The sequence below is a fragment of the Halichoeres trimaculatus genome, unplaced genomic scaffold (assembly GCF_033239565.1).
Source record: "Halichoeres trimaculatus isolate MK-OKI-2021-1 unplaced genomic scaffold, fHalTri1.1 fHalTri1_scaffold_10, whole genome shotgun sequence".
NCBI lineage: Eukaryota > Metazoa > Chordata > Actinopteri > Labriformes > Labridae > Halichoeres > Halichoeres trimaculatus.
Genome location: NW_027437187.1, coordinates 18,356,159 through 18,373,602, shown reverse-complemented (window position 1 = coordinate 18,373,602; position 17,444 = coordinate 18,356,159). Strand labels below are relative to the sequence as shown.

General features: G+C 39.3%; 2 protein-coding genes across 4 annotated transcripts; one reads left to right on the top strand and one right to left on the bottom strand.

Annotated features, from left to right (window-relative positions):
* Positions 1-263: 263 nt before the first annotated feature.
* Positions 264-5,093, bottom strand: LOC141796586 (aldo-keto reductase family 1 member D1-like). 3 transcript variants are annotated; one of them, XM_074677798.1, is made up of 10 exons: positions 4,888-5,093; positions 4,073-4,224; positions 3,675-3,842; positions 3,406-3,522; positions 2,991-3,068; positions 1,989-2,111; positions 1,246-1,355; positions 862-1,027; positions 599-681; positions 264-398 (listed from the first exon to the last, which is right to left on the bottom strand). In XM_074677798.1, the coding sequence occupies exons 2-10, from the start codon at positions 4,163-4,165 to the stop codon at positions 356-358; spliced, it is 981 nt and encodes a 326-aa protein (XP_074533899.1). In that variant the 5' UTR covers positions 4,166-4,224; positions 4,888-5,093; the 3' UTR covers positions 264-355. The 3 variants fall into 3 exon arrangements, with proteins under 3 accessions (XP_074533899.1, XP_074533898.1, XP_074533897.1); XM_074677797.1 differs by having other exon boundaries at positions 4,073-4,167; XM_074677796.1 differs by lacking the exon at positions 4,888-5,093 and having other exon boundaries at positions 4,073-4,866.
* A 286-nt stretch (positions 5,094-5,379) lies between these two features.
* LOC141796585 (transcription intermediary factor 1-alpha-like) lies at positions 5,380-17,371 on the top strand. The gene is made up of 18 exons (XM_074677795.1): positions 5,380-5,656; positions 5,826-5,944; positions 6,072-6,219; positions 7,366-7,498; positions 7,648-7,764; positions 7,952-8,066; positions 8,248-8,394; positions 8,582-8,696; positions 9,617-9,993; positions 11,917-12,048; positions 12,128-12,233; positions 12,319-12,379; positions 12,569-12,701; positions 13,200-13,537; positions 13,820-13,949; positions 15,868-15,942; positions 16,314-16,463; positions 16,570-17,371. Exons 1-18 carry the CDS (start codon positions 5,380-5,382, stop codon positions 16,786-16,788), a joined length of 2,892 nt encoding a protein of 963 aa, XP_074533896.1. The 3' UTR covers positions 16,789-17,371.
* Positions 17,372-17,444: the final 73 nt, after the last annotated feature.

The following is a 17,444-nucleotide window of genomic DNA, read 5'->3' as shown; positions in this document are numbered from 1 at the left end:
ATATGATAACAGTTATTTACTAACTTTTGTCATTCAAGGCCCATCCGAAATTGGTTTGGTCCACCCAAAACTGAAATCCTGGCTCCATCCCTGTTACACAGAACTTGGGATTGAAAAGTTATGCAGGTAACAGAGTTAGAATTATTCAATCTGAAACAAGTTATAAGAAACAATCATCTATTTATGCATTTATATAAAAATTTAAGCTCATAAGAAAGAATAAGTAGCTTTGTCATCTGATGAAGTAACCCACTGAGGTGTCTGTTCATTGGCTGCTTTCATTTCTTGTGAGCTAGAGCCCTCTAGTGTTCGCTGTGAAAATGGACCACAGCTTGAGGATACTGACAAATATTTTTCAATATTCATCATGGAAAGGGTACTCAGGATGATCACTCCACCTGTGGACAGTAAAAACAACAAAGTGTTATGATTTGGCCTGTTTGGTAGATCTATTTCTCTGCTGTACAACAAACAAATAAATAAAAAGGAATGAATTCAAGTATGAACGGCATTCCATTCATATACATCACTGGATTATCACCAGTTTCAACTTCTTTCTTACAACTGTGTACTTTCTCCTGTGATGGTTTGTACTCACATCAGCAGTTCCACAAAGCGAATATTTTTATTCAGTGCTTCAATGCCTTTCATTTCCTCCTCAGTGAGGGAAAAATCAAATATCTGTAAAGAGAGATTTTATAGATAATCATTTTTTAAAATGAGTTAAATCATTTTGTAAAACAAAACAGAGTAGAATAAAATGTATTTTATTAATCCCCAGAGAAACTTAGGGCCGCAGCAGCAATACAAGAAAGTGTATGGTGCAGAAGATTCACAGGTTAAATGACGAGGTTTTCTGACCTGGAAGTTATGTTTGATCCTCTCAGCGCTGAAGCTCTTGGGAATCACTACAACTCCTCTCTGCACATTGAAGCGCAGAGCTACCTGAGCACTGCTTTTATTGTACTTTTTCCCAATAGAAACAAGGAGCTCATCCTCCAGCAGGGGGGGACATTTCAAATTCACCCTGAGCAAGAGACAATGAAAAATAAATGAAACCTGGACAGAAGCTCTTTAAAATCAGTGGACAATTATGATGTAGTGTCGTGTAATTTTTCTCCTAATGGACTTTAATTCACTGGTAGAGGCTGGATTAACTTGTTGACCAAACTTGTGTGTCATAATTGTTGAAGTATACACACTTATTTATCCTTTTTTTTTTAAACAAACTTTTCTTTTACATACCAGGATGCATCTCTGGAGGAGCCAATTGGGCAGTATCCAACTATCACTATGTCATGCTGGCGACAGAACTCCAGGAGCTTTGGTTGTGTGAAATATGGATGACATTCAACCTAAAGGTAAGCCAGAGGAAGAGTGACAATTAGCTTAAAGATACGTGACAGTGAGTAAGCTCCCTGTGCTCATGCGTTTTCTGAATAAAACAAGATTAAAATGAAAATGTCCAAACAATCAATCTGAGTTAAAGGGCGAAATTCTTTCATGAGGTGATTTATGATGATTTAATGTATCTTTGTTAAGTTGCAGGTATGAAATTTCAGCTTTAAGTAATCCAGAGTTCCGTCAAGTGAAAATAGCTAAAATATGAATAAAACTACCATAATATTTAACCAAAGAGGTAAAAAGGTATGGACCAACTAAGAACAGATACAATTTTCTCCAATAATTTTATAAGGTCAACGTGTATGACAAAATGCATGCATCCATTCCTCTGTTTGTGGTGAGTCTCAGTTTCACTGTAAATATACAGTAGTTGAGTTACACTGAGCCCATTACTGTGGGTTACTCTGACAACATTAACTAAAATTTAACAACAACAACAAAATAATTCATGACTAACTTGAAATTGATGGTTTTGGACTTCTGTATGACCCACACAGTTGAGTAATGTGATGTAAAATTGTTCCACAAAGACTGTGTTATCTCTGTTGTTAATGACTTCATTATCTCTGAAAATCACAGGTTACCTGGTTAGACACAGGTTTGTGTTTGAGGCCGGGTTTATTCAGCAACAGTTCCAGCTGTCTGCGATTAAAGTTAGAAACTCCCAGAGATTTCACCAGACCTGCGTCTTTGCACGCCTCTAAAGCCTGATGAGAAGAAAAGAGTGAGGCTGATTATCTTTGCAGACAGAGATAGTGGAGAAAAACAAGAAAGCACAGTAAAGAACAAAAATCAGACCTTTGAACATAGAGAGACTGTTTATGACAATGACCTTGGTGCTGCTTCAAACTGTTTGAGCATCGGCCTTCAGTTCTGAAGGACATTCATTCATCATGTACCAACTCTTTTCTATTTGATAACTTTATCCTGAGTTCTTTCACACCCATCTGTTCATCATAAGTATAATCCTGGATGACAGATATGACTCTTTCCAAACATGACTTCAATGTAAGATCAGCTAGTTGATCAGTGTGGACAAGAAGTAGCTAAATATGTCGCTAGGTGAGTTTGTTGAAATTACTCAAATTGTACATTTCACAAGACCAGCAGTTGAAGCTCCTGCAAGAATTTTTCATATGTTTTGAAACAGGCTGAAACTAATACTAATGCCTCTTTATGACATACAGAGATAAAATAAAAGCATCTGCACAAAGCTACACGTTTTTCTACACAGTATTTTTAAGAAACCACAGCCACAGTTGGTGCCAGAACAAGTGATCAGCAGCACACTGCTTAAACATGATCTCTGCCACTCTGTCATTACCTCACTTGTCTGTGACAAATGGTTTTCAAAATCGGCCTGTTATTTTTTTCAATACAGCTTACGTGACTGCTTTATCTTCGTTTATTTCTGTTTTTTATGTGCTTCATTTTAGGAGTTACATACAAATCTGTGCGCAACCCTGTGAATCAATATAACCTAAAAGAATGATGTATACATCTGAGAAACAGAAACCAAGTGTTGACCTGAAATCAAGTGCAAAAGTGTAGACATGAATCTCCATGCTGAACCCAGCAGAACATACCTCCCATGTTGCACAAAGGTCTGTGTGGTGGTAGATGTATTTTCCATCCTTGTCTTTTGGATAAAAATCTGCTCCAGGCTGAAATTAGGAACAATCATGACAATTATCAATCAACAAATGTCAATGACTGGGATATTAATGCTTCAATAAGGAGACTTAAGATTCATTTTTTGGTATTCAATGCGACACATATAAAGAATCGAACTCTGTATTTAATTTTGACAGGTCAATAAACAATTGGTTTGCTTTTAAGTCTGCTCTTAAGTTTTAACTTCAGACTTCTTCAATCAGAAAATTTTGCTTGACAGGAATCTATGAAAGCATCATCAAACCCGAACACCAACACTGTGACAGCTGCAATGGGAAGACAAGAGGAAGTTTGTTGCTGCTTTGTTGGTGTGAACTCAAAAGTCACCTTGAAGGCCATGGGAAGTTCAATAATGTAGAGGTCCACATAGTCTAGTTTCAGGGCCTTCAGCGTCTTCTCCAGGGCCGGTCTCACCAGCTCTGGTGGGTGGAAGATATTCCAGAGCTGAGGGAGACACAACAAAACCACAGAAAACATTGAATGAAGATAACATGGTGAACGGCACTCATTTTAAGGTGCCACGTTAGAAAGTTGTTTCAAGTGAAGAAAAATAACAATAGTAATTACAGAACTTGATAAAAAAACAAGTGTTTTACCTTTCCACAGTAAAAAATGTCTTCTCTTTTCACGACTCCTTCAGCAATTTTCTCTCTGATAGCTCGACCCACTTCATGCTCATTGAAATAGACCAAAGCCCCGTCAAAATGCCTGTAACCCACATCTATGGCCAGCTTGACACACTCAAGTGCTGTACCTTTGGGCGTCTGTTGAAAGATTCAGAGAAAATGTCAATAGCTGGTTTTGTTGATATAGATAAGTCCAAATATATATGTTTTCACAGTACTTCAATGTTTACTGCTAGCAAAGACATTGCTCAAACAACAGTTACAGTTTACCCACGTCCTTAAAGCCACTCCTACATGCAGAGAGTAGTCCTGGTTAAAAAAAAGAGTTGACATGCAAACCCAGAGAAGACATAGATTTTGGTTTATACCGTTCTGGGGTCCCCATAGGTGCCGAGTCCCAGTAGTGGAATCCGGTTCCCATCGCTGAGTGGAATACTGTGGCTCTGTGCTGTCAGGTTCATGCCTGCGAACACTGGAAAACTGAAGTGCTCCGTAGCTGCTCGTGCAAGTGGGTTGATAGCTAATAGGTAATTTATTGAATGACCGTGAAATTTGAACCCTAACACTTTAGTCTGCTTGCAAATATGATAGTGGCTTCTCACTGAAAGAGGTGGCATATGGTAGTACCTAAGCAGGTATACTGAGATGACTGTTCTGCATTGTGGTTTAATAGGTTTTGAAAAGTTTTAAGAAAAGGCAAAAATAAAGCATATATAAAGTGGATTGTAGAAGCTCCTTTTGTAATATAGTATAACAAATATATGATAAATACAATATAAACAATAAAAAATATAATTCAACAAACAAAAAATAAACAATATATTATTTTAAAGTCAATATTTGAAATTAAAGCTACCTCTGTTTTATGCTTTAATTTATTTCAGTTCATGTGTTGTCAACGTTCCCCTTCTATTTCAACATCAAGATTATTACTCCCAAAACACAGAGTGATGAAAATTCTAAACAAAGGGTGTTCTGATATTAAGACATATACCTACCCCCCTCCAGAGGTTTTAGGCATTAGAAATAACCATATACAAATGACATGCTGATAGTCTCATTTTCTTGCATAAATCATCCAGAAACTGACAATTTTAACTGAAGTCTGTTTCTTCACGAGATAAAAACTCATCACAGGGGCTTTAATGTAAAGCACAGAAATAAGGGGACTCTTTAAACTTACTGTGTCCTTGTTGTTTTTCATGCAGATGGACGCCATAAACAGTACCAGTATCCAATCATATACAACAGCATAACCTTACAGGTATTTACAACGCTGAGAAAAATAATTCAAATGATGAAAAACTATGTTTTTGTGGCTCAATTAGCCTCTGAAGAAGCCTGAGTAGAGCTTTCTCAGTCTCTGAGCATCTCATCGGCACGCGCGCACAGTTTGACCCCACCCCTCTGGTTCTGCAGCGAGCGCGAGCGGTGCAATTTGAGCAACATCCGCGGCTCGCGACTGTGAAAGGGACGTATTACATCCTTTGGGCTACAGTTCCCGTCGTATGTCGACGTTTTCAGAAAGGCTACATGTAAGTAAAATTCTTAATGTACGAACTGCCCTGTTTTTACGAAGGTGTGTAAAGCTGCTCTGTTCGGTTTAAGATTTTTGAGCCTGCCCAGCTCACTTATCAGGATATATCACCCAGAGAAACAAATTAAAGGTGTGTAAATGGAGGGACGCGCGAATGACCAGGAGTCCACGGATGCTGCCGTCATCGTCGTTGAGAACGAAGCAGAGAGCATGCAAGTGCACCAAGAAAAGTCCGTCACAACCGACCAGAATTACCTGGACACCTGCCCTGTTTGTCATCTCAACTTTCACAGTCGAGAGCCCAAACTTCTGCCTTGTCTGCACTCCTTCTGCAAGAAATGTTTGCCTCCACCCTCCAGGAATTTGGCCATGGCAGAAACAGCAAACTCTCAGGTTGACAGGGCGACCAAACCACGTGAGTGACTTTGTTTACAAACACTGACCACAGCTCGGTCACAGGGCATCACATTTTCACGCATGTAAGATGTCTCTTTATTGTAGTTGCGTCGTTTCACATGTGGGTTTGACACAAATGGTTTCCTTGTTTCAGCTAACCTGTGTGTGTGATTCTGTTGTGGTTCCAGTGAATGTAATCCGCTGTCCGGTGTGCAGGCAGGAGTGCATGGAGGTAGATGTGATGGAGAATGTCTTTGTAAAGGACTGGGTAGAGGCTCCCAGCAGCACAGTGGAGAGGACTGTCCAGGTTAGTGACAAAACACACCTCAATATGGATGTGGGTATCAGCCAGTACTTAAATCCAAAGTGGTATTAAGAAAGAAAAAATGGTAACAGGACAAAAAAATCCCTGTTTTTGTTTCATCTACCTGAAGCTCTGTATGACCTGCGATGACAACACTGAAGCTGATGGGTTCTGTGTGAACTGTGTTGAGTACCTTTGTGTTACCTGTGTGGAGGCCCACCAGAGAGTGAAATTCACCAAAGACCACACTATCAGACACAAGGCGGAAGTATCACAAGGTATGCTGACCAGTGTCTCTGTTAAAACGTGTTCATCTGCATCGTGTGTGTTACCATGGCAAAGGAAAGAGCTAACATACAATCTAATTTAAAATGACATCTTTCTGTTCAATTCAACGGGTGCATTTAAACTGTGCAATAAATGTAACACAACAAACACAAAGTACACCTATAATGGCATCACCTGGACTAGATAACCTTACCTACAATAAGATGACAAGGTTACACGTATGACGACTGCCAATCTGTAAGTGTTTGAATACTTACATGCAGTAGTACTAAAATCAACTTAAATGGTATTTGTATGTTGTTTTCCAACACTGCAAAAAACTGAAATCTTATCAAGTGTTTTGTCTTTTTTGAGCAAAAATTGTCTTATTATACTCAATATGAGCCACTTTCAACTTATCAATACAGAAAAATGTCTTGTTTCAAGTTATCAGAGTACAAAAATGAGGTTTGAATCGCTTGCAACCAGTAAAAAAATCTGCCAATGGAATTAGAAAAATTGCTTGAAAATTTCCTTGAGACTAGAACAATGTCTTAATACAAGTAACTTTTCTCTTGTTCCATTGGCAGATTTTTTTTTACTGGTTGCGAGCAATTCAGACCTCATTTTTGTCCTTAAATAACTTTAAACAAGACATTTTTCTGGATTGGTCATGTGAATTTGGCTTATATTGAGTCTAAAAAGGAATTTTCTACTGAAAATAAGACAAAAACACTTAATAAGATTTCAGTTTTTGCAGTGAAGAAGGAACAAGATTTTAACTGCAGTTGCTTGCCAAAATGCTTGAAATAGTTAATTTCAGATGTTGAACGCTGTTATTTTAAATAGGTAACACTAAAATTAATCATAGGCAACAATATTTTGTCAATATCTAAAATGAATAAATAACACACCGTGTGCAGGACTCACACATGCAGGTTTTCTTTTGTTACATCCAGTGACCTCAAATATATATATATATATATATATATATATATATATATATATATATATATATATATATATATATATATATATATATATATTAAAACAAGCACTTATTTAATCTTTTGCTTCAGATCTGAAGTATCCAAGCAAAAAAAAAAAAATCAGCAATTATCTTTTACCCTGAATGATGAATCTTGTCTTGATCTAAGATTTCCTCGGTGGGTCAAGTCTGAGACCGATGTTCTGTGACGTCCACAAACAAGAACCACTGAAGCTGTTCTGTGAGACCTGTGACCTGCTAACCTGTCGGGACTGCCAACTGGCCAAGCACAAGGACCACAAGTACAGTTCACAGTTTATCATACATCAGACATTTAATCTCTTTTACCCCACACAGTGATCCAGGGAATCTTTCTCACACTGAAGTGACATTTTATTAACGAGACAGTTTTTATGTTGTTATCGCTGACTTAATGTCTCTCTTTGGTTAGTTACCAGTTCCTTGAAGATGCTTACAGCAACCACAAACAACACATGGAGAACTTGACCCAGCAGCTGCAGGAGAAAAAGAAAGTGATTGAGGAGGTTTCAAACTCCATCAACACTGGGTATGTGTTTCTACAATAAAACATACCTGTTTATGAAGCAATGACGCTCACACTTTGAATATCTGCACTGAAGAGAGTTGCCTCTTTCACATGATCTTTAAATATTACTGCCTAAATAAGGAAACATGAGTTGTACATATTTTTGCAGCTGATTCCTGATGTACTGATTGTTATATTCTGCTCCAAGTCTCCTTCAGGTTGACCAGAACCACTCGTCTGTTCATAATGAAATAAAGAAGTCCATCTGCACTTTGATTTTGGAGATAAACAAAAAGGGCAAGATGCTGATTAACCAGCTTGAGGTATGGTTTATAAAAGAAATGTTTCTCAAATAATGTTTCACTTTCACTCCATGCTGTAGACTTGAATCCAGAAGAACATCCCCTTCTTGCAATCTCTGCTGACTGTTTTACCCTGAGGCCTTGAACGCACCCCCTCAAGCTGTTTAAACACTGCAGATGTTCACTTATTCATGTTTTTCAGGCTGTAACAAAGGATCACCAGAGTGTATTGCGAAAACAACAAGAGGACATTGGCTATTTATCCAGACACCTGGATCACGTCATCAAATTTACCAAATGGGCCACGGCCAGGAGTGGGGGCACGGCGCTCTTGTACTGTAAACGTTTGGTAAGGTTTGGCCATCGTTGCAAAAGTATTTCATCACAGTTTTGTTTTTTTGACCTGAAACCAGACTTAGCTCTTAAAGCTCTGTTAGAGTCTGGTGTATTTGGATGTGATGAATGGGAACATATGCTTTCTGTAACACACTTACGACCTTTACTGAAAATTATTAAAACCACCCCGTCTGTTGCAGATTCTGTTTCAGATTGGAAACCTCCTGCGGGCAAAATGCAGTACCTCATTTGTACCACAGAGCACTGCACGCTTCCAGTGTCGAGCCACTTACTGGGCTTCAAATGTTGATCTGGGTAAGACGAGCATATTTCTCTGCTGTGGAAGCAATAAAAACCTGGATTTCTAAATGTCTGGACACATTTTTATGCATTCCTCTTAGTTTGATACATTTTGACTTGGCATGGTTTTTAGTCAGGTGGAAATGTCTTGTTTCACTTTAAATCTCAATAATACCATCATTTATGACAACTCTAAAAATAAGGAGTACCTAGACATCACTTAGAAGAGTCTTTACACCACAAATTACTTTAGTAATCCTGAATATTTTTCTGAAATCCTGAAAGTTCCCTTGTGTAGTTCATTTTATTTAGGGTTTTGAACTTTTTTTTTTTATTCCTGCACTTGGTAAATAATTTAAAGTATTTTGCATCACTTTTTGCCACTTACCTCATACAAATTGCAACACTTGCTGCTGATTTCGTCCCTTGCCAGTTTACAATACAATTTTATATCTGCAAAAATGTTATAGAGCCATAAAAAAAACTGTCTGTGCGGAGGTCCATCCATCATAGGATATCTATCATGATTATTGCTGCCCTTTGAGTGGCTTGATTCAGTTTGAATATTGACTGATTACAGATCATTACTCTCTGAAGAGTTTGTGGATTAAAATAGAATAGTTCACAGAAATCACATCAGACAGAAAAACAGCCTCTTCAGCATGACTGACAGTGGAATTGCTATCAGCGTAAAGTTTAAAATTTGTCGAATGGTGTAGAGCTTGACAGTGGCTCAAAATGTTGGAGAAATGTAGCAAATAAGGGCTAAGGTAAAGCATCCTTACCAGATGGTTTTCCTGCCATCCCAAACTTTTTACAGAACTTTAGTTCAAACCTGATCCCCCCACAGTTTTCTGCAGAAGAGTAGTCTTTATTGTGTATTTGTCACCCGTACTTAATATGCTCATCCAGTCTCTCTGTGTATATTTCCTCAGGCTCTTTAGTGGTGGAGAGTGTGCCAGGCCACCAGCTTGGTGGATTTCAGGGTATCCCTCACCAGCTCTCGCACCCTGGGCAGACCCCCTCAGGCTCACCCCACAGCTTTGCCCCGGGAGGTCTCCATAACACTCTAGCTCAGCTCCAAATGCAGGTAGACAAGCTGAACCCGCAGGCCCACTGGCAGCCCCAACCTCCTCCTCCTCCTTGGACGTGGTACCAGAGCGTCCGTCTGCAGAGAACCATCCCAGGGCCCCATCATGGAGGCTCTCCCTCCCACAGTATACAGCCCCAAACAGGACGCAGGTTTATGGTGCCTGCACCCAACCATGTCAGCCCAACTAGCAGCTTACCAAGCCCTGGGTTTACACCCCAGGTTAGTGTGTGTTTCTGCATGAGTGTGTATGTACGCTCATGTCCTTGTGACTGACAAGGCCCCTTAACAAGCAGCGACAGCAGATGGCATTGTCCTAAATAGAGCTGACAGCCTTCACATCCTGGGCAATTTGTGTCTTTCCTTGTCAAGACAGATTTTAATCTTAGACAAACTGAGGATTCAAAATCACAAAATACGAGTACGAAATCTGCAGAGCAGCAGGAGCCAACACGTGACAGAGAGCAGACAAACGATTTCACAAGATATCATTTCATCAGTTGTTTAGTCTAGTTCTTCGGGTGTTTTGGTTTTCAGCTCTGAAGTATAGGCTCATTCTCAGGACAATACTGGCATGTGAAGTGTACACAATAGTTGTCACACTGATGGGAACAAGCTGTTATCATTGCATAACAGACTCCCAAGTGTCCTATTTAATGAAGGAACAACCTGTGTTTTTTATATTTTACTATTGAGCAATGACACTCCAAAGGTCTTATTTTTAAAGAGTACTTTGCGTCAATGATTTTTTGATGGTTATCTTTCTTTTAGCCATCAAAGAAGGTGCATAGCGAGTTTAGTGTTTAGTCTTAATGTCAGAGTGTATCTGGGGAAATTAAAAGAAAATTTAACTCTACTGGATTAATGATGTGATGATAAGTTTTTCAAGGATCATAACATCCTCAAGATAAGACAAAGATAAGAAAGAGTACAAACATTTCCAATCTTGGACAGTTGATTCCCATTCAGAAAAATAGAAACCAGCAGAGACGCCTGAGAGGCTGTGAAAAGACAGTAACGGCTGCAGTCTTTAATAGGTGGTTTGTCTTGAGGCCCTAATTCTTCTTTGATTGTTATACTAAGTGTCTTCATGACACCTAAAATCTATAATTTTTTTTTTACTGATGCTTTAATTTTAGAAAGGAAGACTCGCTGTAACTGAGGTCTGTGTTCGAGCTCACCCTGCCGCATTACATTTAAAACAGATCAGAAAAAAATGGTTAGACATAAATTACAACTCTCTCATTCCTTCAAAGCCAAACCTCTTTAAATGTTTTCACATTTTATAACAATTCCAAGTAATTGTATATGTATCTCAGACACTAACGCTTAGCTGTCATTTGAAAATTATTCCACCCTGAAGTCGTCCAGTGCTGAGGTCTGGTTGGTGTTTGCTGTAGTGCAGCCTTCTGTCACTAGCTGGGGATATAGCTCCAGTTAATAGCAACTGATGTAATAATAAGGCTTTACTATCTGGATGTAAATAAGCTCAGATGGTACATGTTATCTTGTAGCACAGCCCAGTTCAGCGTTATTTTGATCTAGAAAAGCGAGACAAAGTTGTATGTTGGCTTGGATACACAGGGATATTGACAAATACATGCAGCACAGGTATGTGGATGTCAAGCTGTCAGAAGGACTGGAGGCTGATGGTCCTATTTCTGCTAATGCCACACTTTAATCTTTGTCAGAATATTCTTGCTCTCACATCTCTTAAAGAAAGTGTCCTTATCACCCTGTGTGAATCCAATGACACATCATCAGTCATTAGAATTAAATTTTGAAAGATTTTATTTGATATGAAATGTGTTTGAGAAATGCTCATTTCTCACTTATTTTGTAATCTGAAGACTTGCAGCATCATCCAGGTTAAAGCCACATTAGACCACTATAACAGGTCAGCCTGGATTTCCAGAGATTTCTTTACACCTTAACGGCTCTGCTCTGGTTGTTTCCAAAAGGTGTCAACCCACATATTCATCATCAGGGCTCCAAAGATGTGAACCCTCACATATCCATTTCCGTCCTCACAGTCAGATGTATGGAGGAGCTGACAGGAATGTATATGAAAACAATTGCATCATATTCTCTTTAATCTTGCTCTGTCTCTGTCTGTGTTTCTCTCTTTCTGTCTTCTGTTTGAAGCCTTTGGGGATGAGGGGCAGTAGTCCCAGTTATCAATCCAAACCTGTGGACTTGTTCTCCTCATCTCTCTACAGTCACATATCACCGGTGTCCATCAATGGTGGCGTCAGTTCATCTCAATCCAGGCACACGGCAAGTGACTGCTTCTTCGTGTTTCCTACACTGATATAATTTTAACAGTGTCCTAAACAACATGTGTTGGTGTGTTTAGATTGAGCCGTCATACGTGGAGAGGAGGAATGACTCAGGTGGCCACATGTGTGTGCTGAAAACAAACTATCCCCAGAGCCTGCTGCCTTCGTTACCACACAGAAATGGTAAGTCTGTACCGTTCGTGTATTTTTCATTATGCAGTCTGTATGGTTTGCTGCATTTTTGATCAAGGACATTTTTAATTCTCAGAAGTGCAAGGACAGCAGTATTCACCAGTGTACGCTGCTGTATCTCAGGAGGAAAAACCAGGGTGAGAACACAGCTGTGCACACACACACACACCCACACACAAAAACAGAGACTCTCCCTCTCTTTCCATATGCCTAATTATTCTGCTGCTTTGAATAGTACTGAACTCAAAGGACCTTCAGTCCCTTCATATTGTTTCTTCTCTCCTGTGAATTTCTTTATTCTCAGTGGTTCATGCTTTTCCCCCCAGGTCCCTTTCCTGGAAACCTCCAGAAACACATCAGGCGAGTGCAGCAGTGGGATCAGCTGCAAAGAAAAGACGAAGGTCCTCACCAGGGCCCATCATAGTCATTAAAGATGAGCCAGATGATGACAGTAGCTATGTAAGGAGAAAGTGAATTATTGATACCAGCCAATAAAATGTCTTCTGGACTCTAGATTTTGATATGGTGTATGCTTTTATTAAAAGTGGTGCACTAAAATCAAATTTTTACACTCTAGAGACGTGTTAGATTATTACCTGAAGGCTGTTTTTTTATGTTTTGGGGGTTTGGGTAGAGTATGCAGCAGGAGGAGACGCTTTCAAACAAATGTTTGGGAGCTGAAGTCTGCAGAATGTGAACAACTTTATTATCAATGCACACAATGCTCCAGACTATCACCTACTGGGCTCACACATCTACTCATCCTGTCATCACCCAGACCTTTCCTAAGGCTAGCAGGAAAAGTCTGCATAAAGTCAGAGTAAAAAATCTGCAAAATTTGTAATAACTGGAGGCATTACTTTTTTCACCAGTTAAAAACTCCTCATGTCTGTGAGTTAAATGATCAGAATATTTATAATGCTGTCTCCCTTCTTTATTTTTTTTTTTGCATTTCAGGTTCATCCAAACCAAAGAGCCAGCCTCCCTGACAGCACAGGTGACCAACCTCAAACCTGTGTCCAAGGCGAGCCGAAGACAGTCCTAACTCCTCAAAGCACTGACGACAAACTCCACCCCCCAAACAAACTCAGAGAGCGGAGTAAGCCTGATGGTCCAAATCCCATCCCCTCACTAGGCGGAGAAAAGCAGGCAGATCAGCACCAAGCTCCACTGGAAGCCTCTAATGAAGTTGTGTGTGCTGTTTGTCAGACCGGGGGAAAGCTTCTGCGGTGCAATAGGTGTACCAAGCTGTTTCACCTTTCATGCCATGTTCCAGCTCTCCTCAAATCTCCCAGGCAAGCTCTGTCAGGGGAAATTTATCCAATACTGGTCTGAGATGGAAATCCAATAACTCATGTTATTGCTAATTTTAAAGTTAGTTTAAAGTACACCAGAATCAAAGACTTATGGTCTCTCGTGGGATGAAAAAGACCCTCTAGCTGTGTACTAATGAGTTTTTGACAAGCTATATTCTCATTTTGGTTTAGACCTGACGGCAGTGTCATACCGTTGTCAATAGATGCTCTGGCTTACTGGCTTTAACAGAAATTTATTGTGTCTGGACTGTCTTTTTCCAGTGGGGATTGGCGTTGCTCTCTCTGTCTTGACCTGTTAGTGCCTGGGATGGAGCATGAAAACAAACCTGAAGCCAAAACAGTGAAGACAGAACCTGATTCTGACGGAGGATTTTCCCCTGTGGACAAACGAGTCAGTATTCATTTTTTTAAACAAATGAACAGAATTAATCCCTCAAAACAAAAGATTAAACATATTGTAGTAATCAGACAGTGTGATTGGTAGACTGGCATTGTAAAATCAGCCAGAGAGCTCCAGCTCTTTTCTCAATTAGCTGGTAAAAGATAGATAAATAACTTTGCTATTGGATTTTTCCCATAACTCTCCTCACCTAACCCAGGCAGTTGAAAACATTACCCAGCAAGGCTTTCACACATATGATGTCATTATAATTGCATAATTGGTTGTTTTAGGATGATTCATCCCGTAATCCTTCATATCACTCTTCTGGATTGCAAATATGCCTACAGGCCCGCTCAAATACACTCCCTACCCCTTGTTCAAAGCCGACCAGAGCTTTTTTTTTGCAGATGCTTGCAATAGTTTGCACATATTACTGCCCCCTCCTCCAGCTTCTTCAGTGGAGAGAGTTCTACCTTTATATTTGAAGCCGTACTAACACACCTTTAGACTTTATCATTTTATTGCCATCCATGACCAATGATCTCTCTCTTCTTTATTAGAGTTTGTTGTGTGCTCCAGGTCAGCGATCAGTTCTTTGGTGCACCCCCCTTGCATTGATTAAAGGGGCTGTGAGGATTTTTTAAGAGATCTTGCAAAAGTCTCCCTTCTAAATATATGCCTGATCAAAATCCACACTTTAAAATGAGATTATCAGCGCCAATATTACAGGTCACGGGTTATTTCCAAATGCTACTTCTTAGCTTCCTAATCAGGTCGAGCTGGACCGTATTGATTTATGGCACGTCTAAGTTTCTATGACAACACCGCCCAGGCTGACAAAGTTTAGAAGTGAGAAGATAGATGTGTGTTTTTCTCTGCTGAAAATGATTTCTGTGATTAGTTTGGTGGTGATATTGGACACAGGAGTGTAACTGTCAGACAAAAAAAGGACGGAAGAGCAGAAGAAAGCTAAACAGAAGAGTGACAGTGCACGAGCTTAAGGCTAAGACATGAGCTTCAGGCTGAAAATGCTAAGCTGTTTGTGAAAATGTTCATTTCAACCCACATACAGCAGTTATTCTGCAGTGGTCTCTTCAGACTTGAGATTCTATCAATAAAATGACAAGAATGGACTATCAGCTGCATTAAATTAAGATGACTACTAAACTCCTTATAAACTGACAACAGGTGAGGCAACCCAATTAAAACAGATCCTCCTAGCATCTCTAAAGTGCAACACAAACCTTGTCATGTTGCTGTATGTAATAGTTATGTGTAGTTAAAAGCCGGGGATCTCATTCTGCAACAGTAAGTTGGGGGAAACACACTACTGTGTTTTTAGTGCTTGTGTGCACATCCAAGATTGGAAAATCAATCTTAACCTGGTGAAGATGAGGATATAAATGGAGCAAAGCCTGCAATCTAGTTCAGACAGGTAACTCAAGCTGCAATAATTTCATGCATCATTCTCACAATAATCTGACAATCATATCTTCACAATGAGGCTGGTTGTTAAAGCTGCAGAGTTTTCCAGTCCTTTCCTCTGCTTTGCTGTGCGTAGACCATCAGCCCCACCACCTTACCCGCATTCACCTGCAGGCTCCAGCTTTAGGGGATTACAGATATTATCTCACAACTTCACAATTTCTGCATGTAAAGAGAATGAGGGATGAGGGGTGAGGAGAATCAGGTCCTAAACAAAACCGCTGATCTGCTGCTGCATCAACATTATGAGGTGACAGGCTGAACTATTACACAGCAAGTCAATTGTGTAGTTGACATAGAACATTTAATGATTTAAGATGTAGAAACTTAAGATCTACTAATAGGTTTAAAACTAACTTTATGTCATTATGTGCTCGTGCTAACTTTTCGGTGTCAGGTAAATGTTAAACTGATGTGAAAGTGTTTTTTTCTATTGCTGCAGAAGTGCGAGAGGCTGCTGCTGCTCTTGTTTTGCACTGACCTGAGTTCAGGCTTTATAAAGCCTACAACCCCTATGGTGAGTCTGGAAGCATGTCCGACTCCAAACAAAAAGTTAATGAGATTAATGTCGCATTATGTTACTACAACAGACATTTAATAATGTGGACTATGCAGTATTTATCAGTGAAAACAACAAAAAATTACTTTAGAGGCAGACAGAGCAACTTTAACAAGACACTGTAATTATAGATGTATTTTTCTTGCTGACCTTGCAGGTCTTTTGGTGTTTATGATTACAAAAAGAACATGGACATTAATGAAAAATTACACTCCTTCACAACATCTTGTGCAAGTGCCGAACTATATGAAATATTAATCTCAATTACACTGCAGCATCTTCCTGTGAAGTTTAAAGTTGTTTTATCTTTCCCTCTCCAAATACTGCAGCTATGTGCTAATGAGGAGCTGACTATAAGGGGACCAAAGAAGCTGTGCACTGTGAAAAAGCGACTGGAGGCTAAACAGAGTGAGAGCTATCAAAGCCCTGCAGAGTTTGTATCAGACATTCGACTTGTCCTTGGCAGCTGTAAAAGTGAGGTACTGAAGAAAAAAAACCCTAAACATCTTTTTCTACTGCTTTACATTTCTTTACAACTTGTAATAAAATGTTTCCCTCGTTCCTCCCTTTTATTTATATCCATAGGAGGCTGGCTCAGAGATTATCACAGCAAGCGTGAAGCTCAGAGATCTGTTTGAAGAGCATCTGAAAACTACCTTTCCTGATCAGTTGTTTCCAGAAATAAAGCTGGAGATGATTCCTGCTGCCCCTCCTGACTCTCAGCTCTTATGTCTTGATAATGAACCCCACCCTGCAAAGCACCAGCGCACATGCTCAGACTCCCAGGATACACCAAGCTGCTGAGAGGAGGGAGCCGTTGAAAAAAAAAAATCTTTATCATCATTTCTATGTTTGACTACACTACTGACCCCAGCAAATACGTGGTTTGTTAAAGTTTACATAAAAAAGTTAACATTGTTTACCTTCAAGTGTCATAAAGGGTTTACAAGTTTGTTTAAGGATTAAACTAAAATGCAATCAAAGAGCTTTAAAAAGAGTTTCAGTCTCTGGCTGAGTGATGAGGTTTAAGATTTGGACTGGTGCTGATCCTTAAAGTGTTTACAGGGTAAAACTAACTGGAAAGGGTTGTATTTTGTTTCGGTTCATTGCCATGCAATATCATTTTGTTCTGCCTTGGTCACAAGTCTGCTAACGGAAAATATATTTGTTTAAAAAAAAAGACACATCTTATTTATGATGTGGCAAGAATTTATGTGTTTTTCCTGCTTTGCTTTGAGTGTTAAATGTTTTTTTTTCTTTGTGGAGCAGAGTTTGATTTAACTTTTTTGGGGGCAAGTAAAGTGCAAACAACAAAAGAACCAAAGCTGTGTGATAACACTACTAATTGTTTAAGATTTGCTATTTTAATTGATCAGAATATATTGAAGATGTTCTGATATAATGTTTTATAGTTAAGTGTTAAGTTGGGTATGAATGCATGTGTATTTATTTATTTATTT

Excerpts from the sequence above, each read along its gene's own strand:
- LOC141796586 (XM_074677796.1), bottom strand. The coding sequence starts at position 4,321 with ATGCCACCTCTTTCAGTGAGAAGCCACTATCATATTTGCAAGCAGACT. Across the intron at positions 3,069-3,405 it reads AACTTCCCATGGCCTTCAAG|CCTGGAGCAGATTTTTATCC; the intron begins GTGACTTTTGAG and ends TCCTAATTTCAG. Across the intron at positions 2,112-2,990 it reads ACCTTTGTGCAACATGGGAG|GCTTTAGAGGCGTGCAAAGA; the intron begins GTATGTTCTGCT and ends TCTTCTCATCAG.
- LOC141796585 (XM_074677795.1), top strand. The coding sequence starts at position 5,380 with ATGGAGGGACGCGCGAATGACCAGGAGTCCACGGATGCTGCCGTCATC. Across the intron at positions 7,499-7,647 it reads GCCAAGCACAAGGACCACAA|TTACCAGTTCCTTGAAGATG; the intron begins GTACAGTTCACA and ends CTCTTTGGTTAG. Across the intron at positions 8,067-8,247 it reads TGCTGATTAACCAGCTTGAG|GCTGTAACAAAGGATCACCA; the intron begins GTATGGTTTATA and ends CATGTTTTTCAG.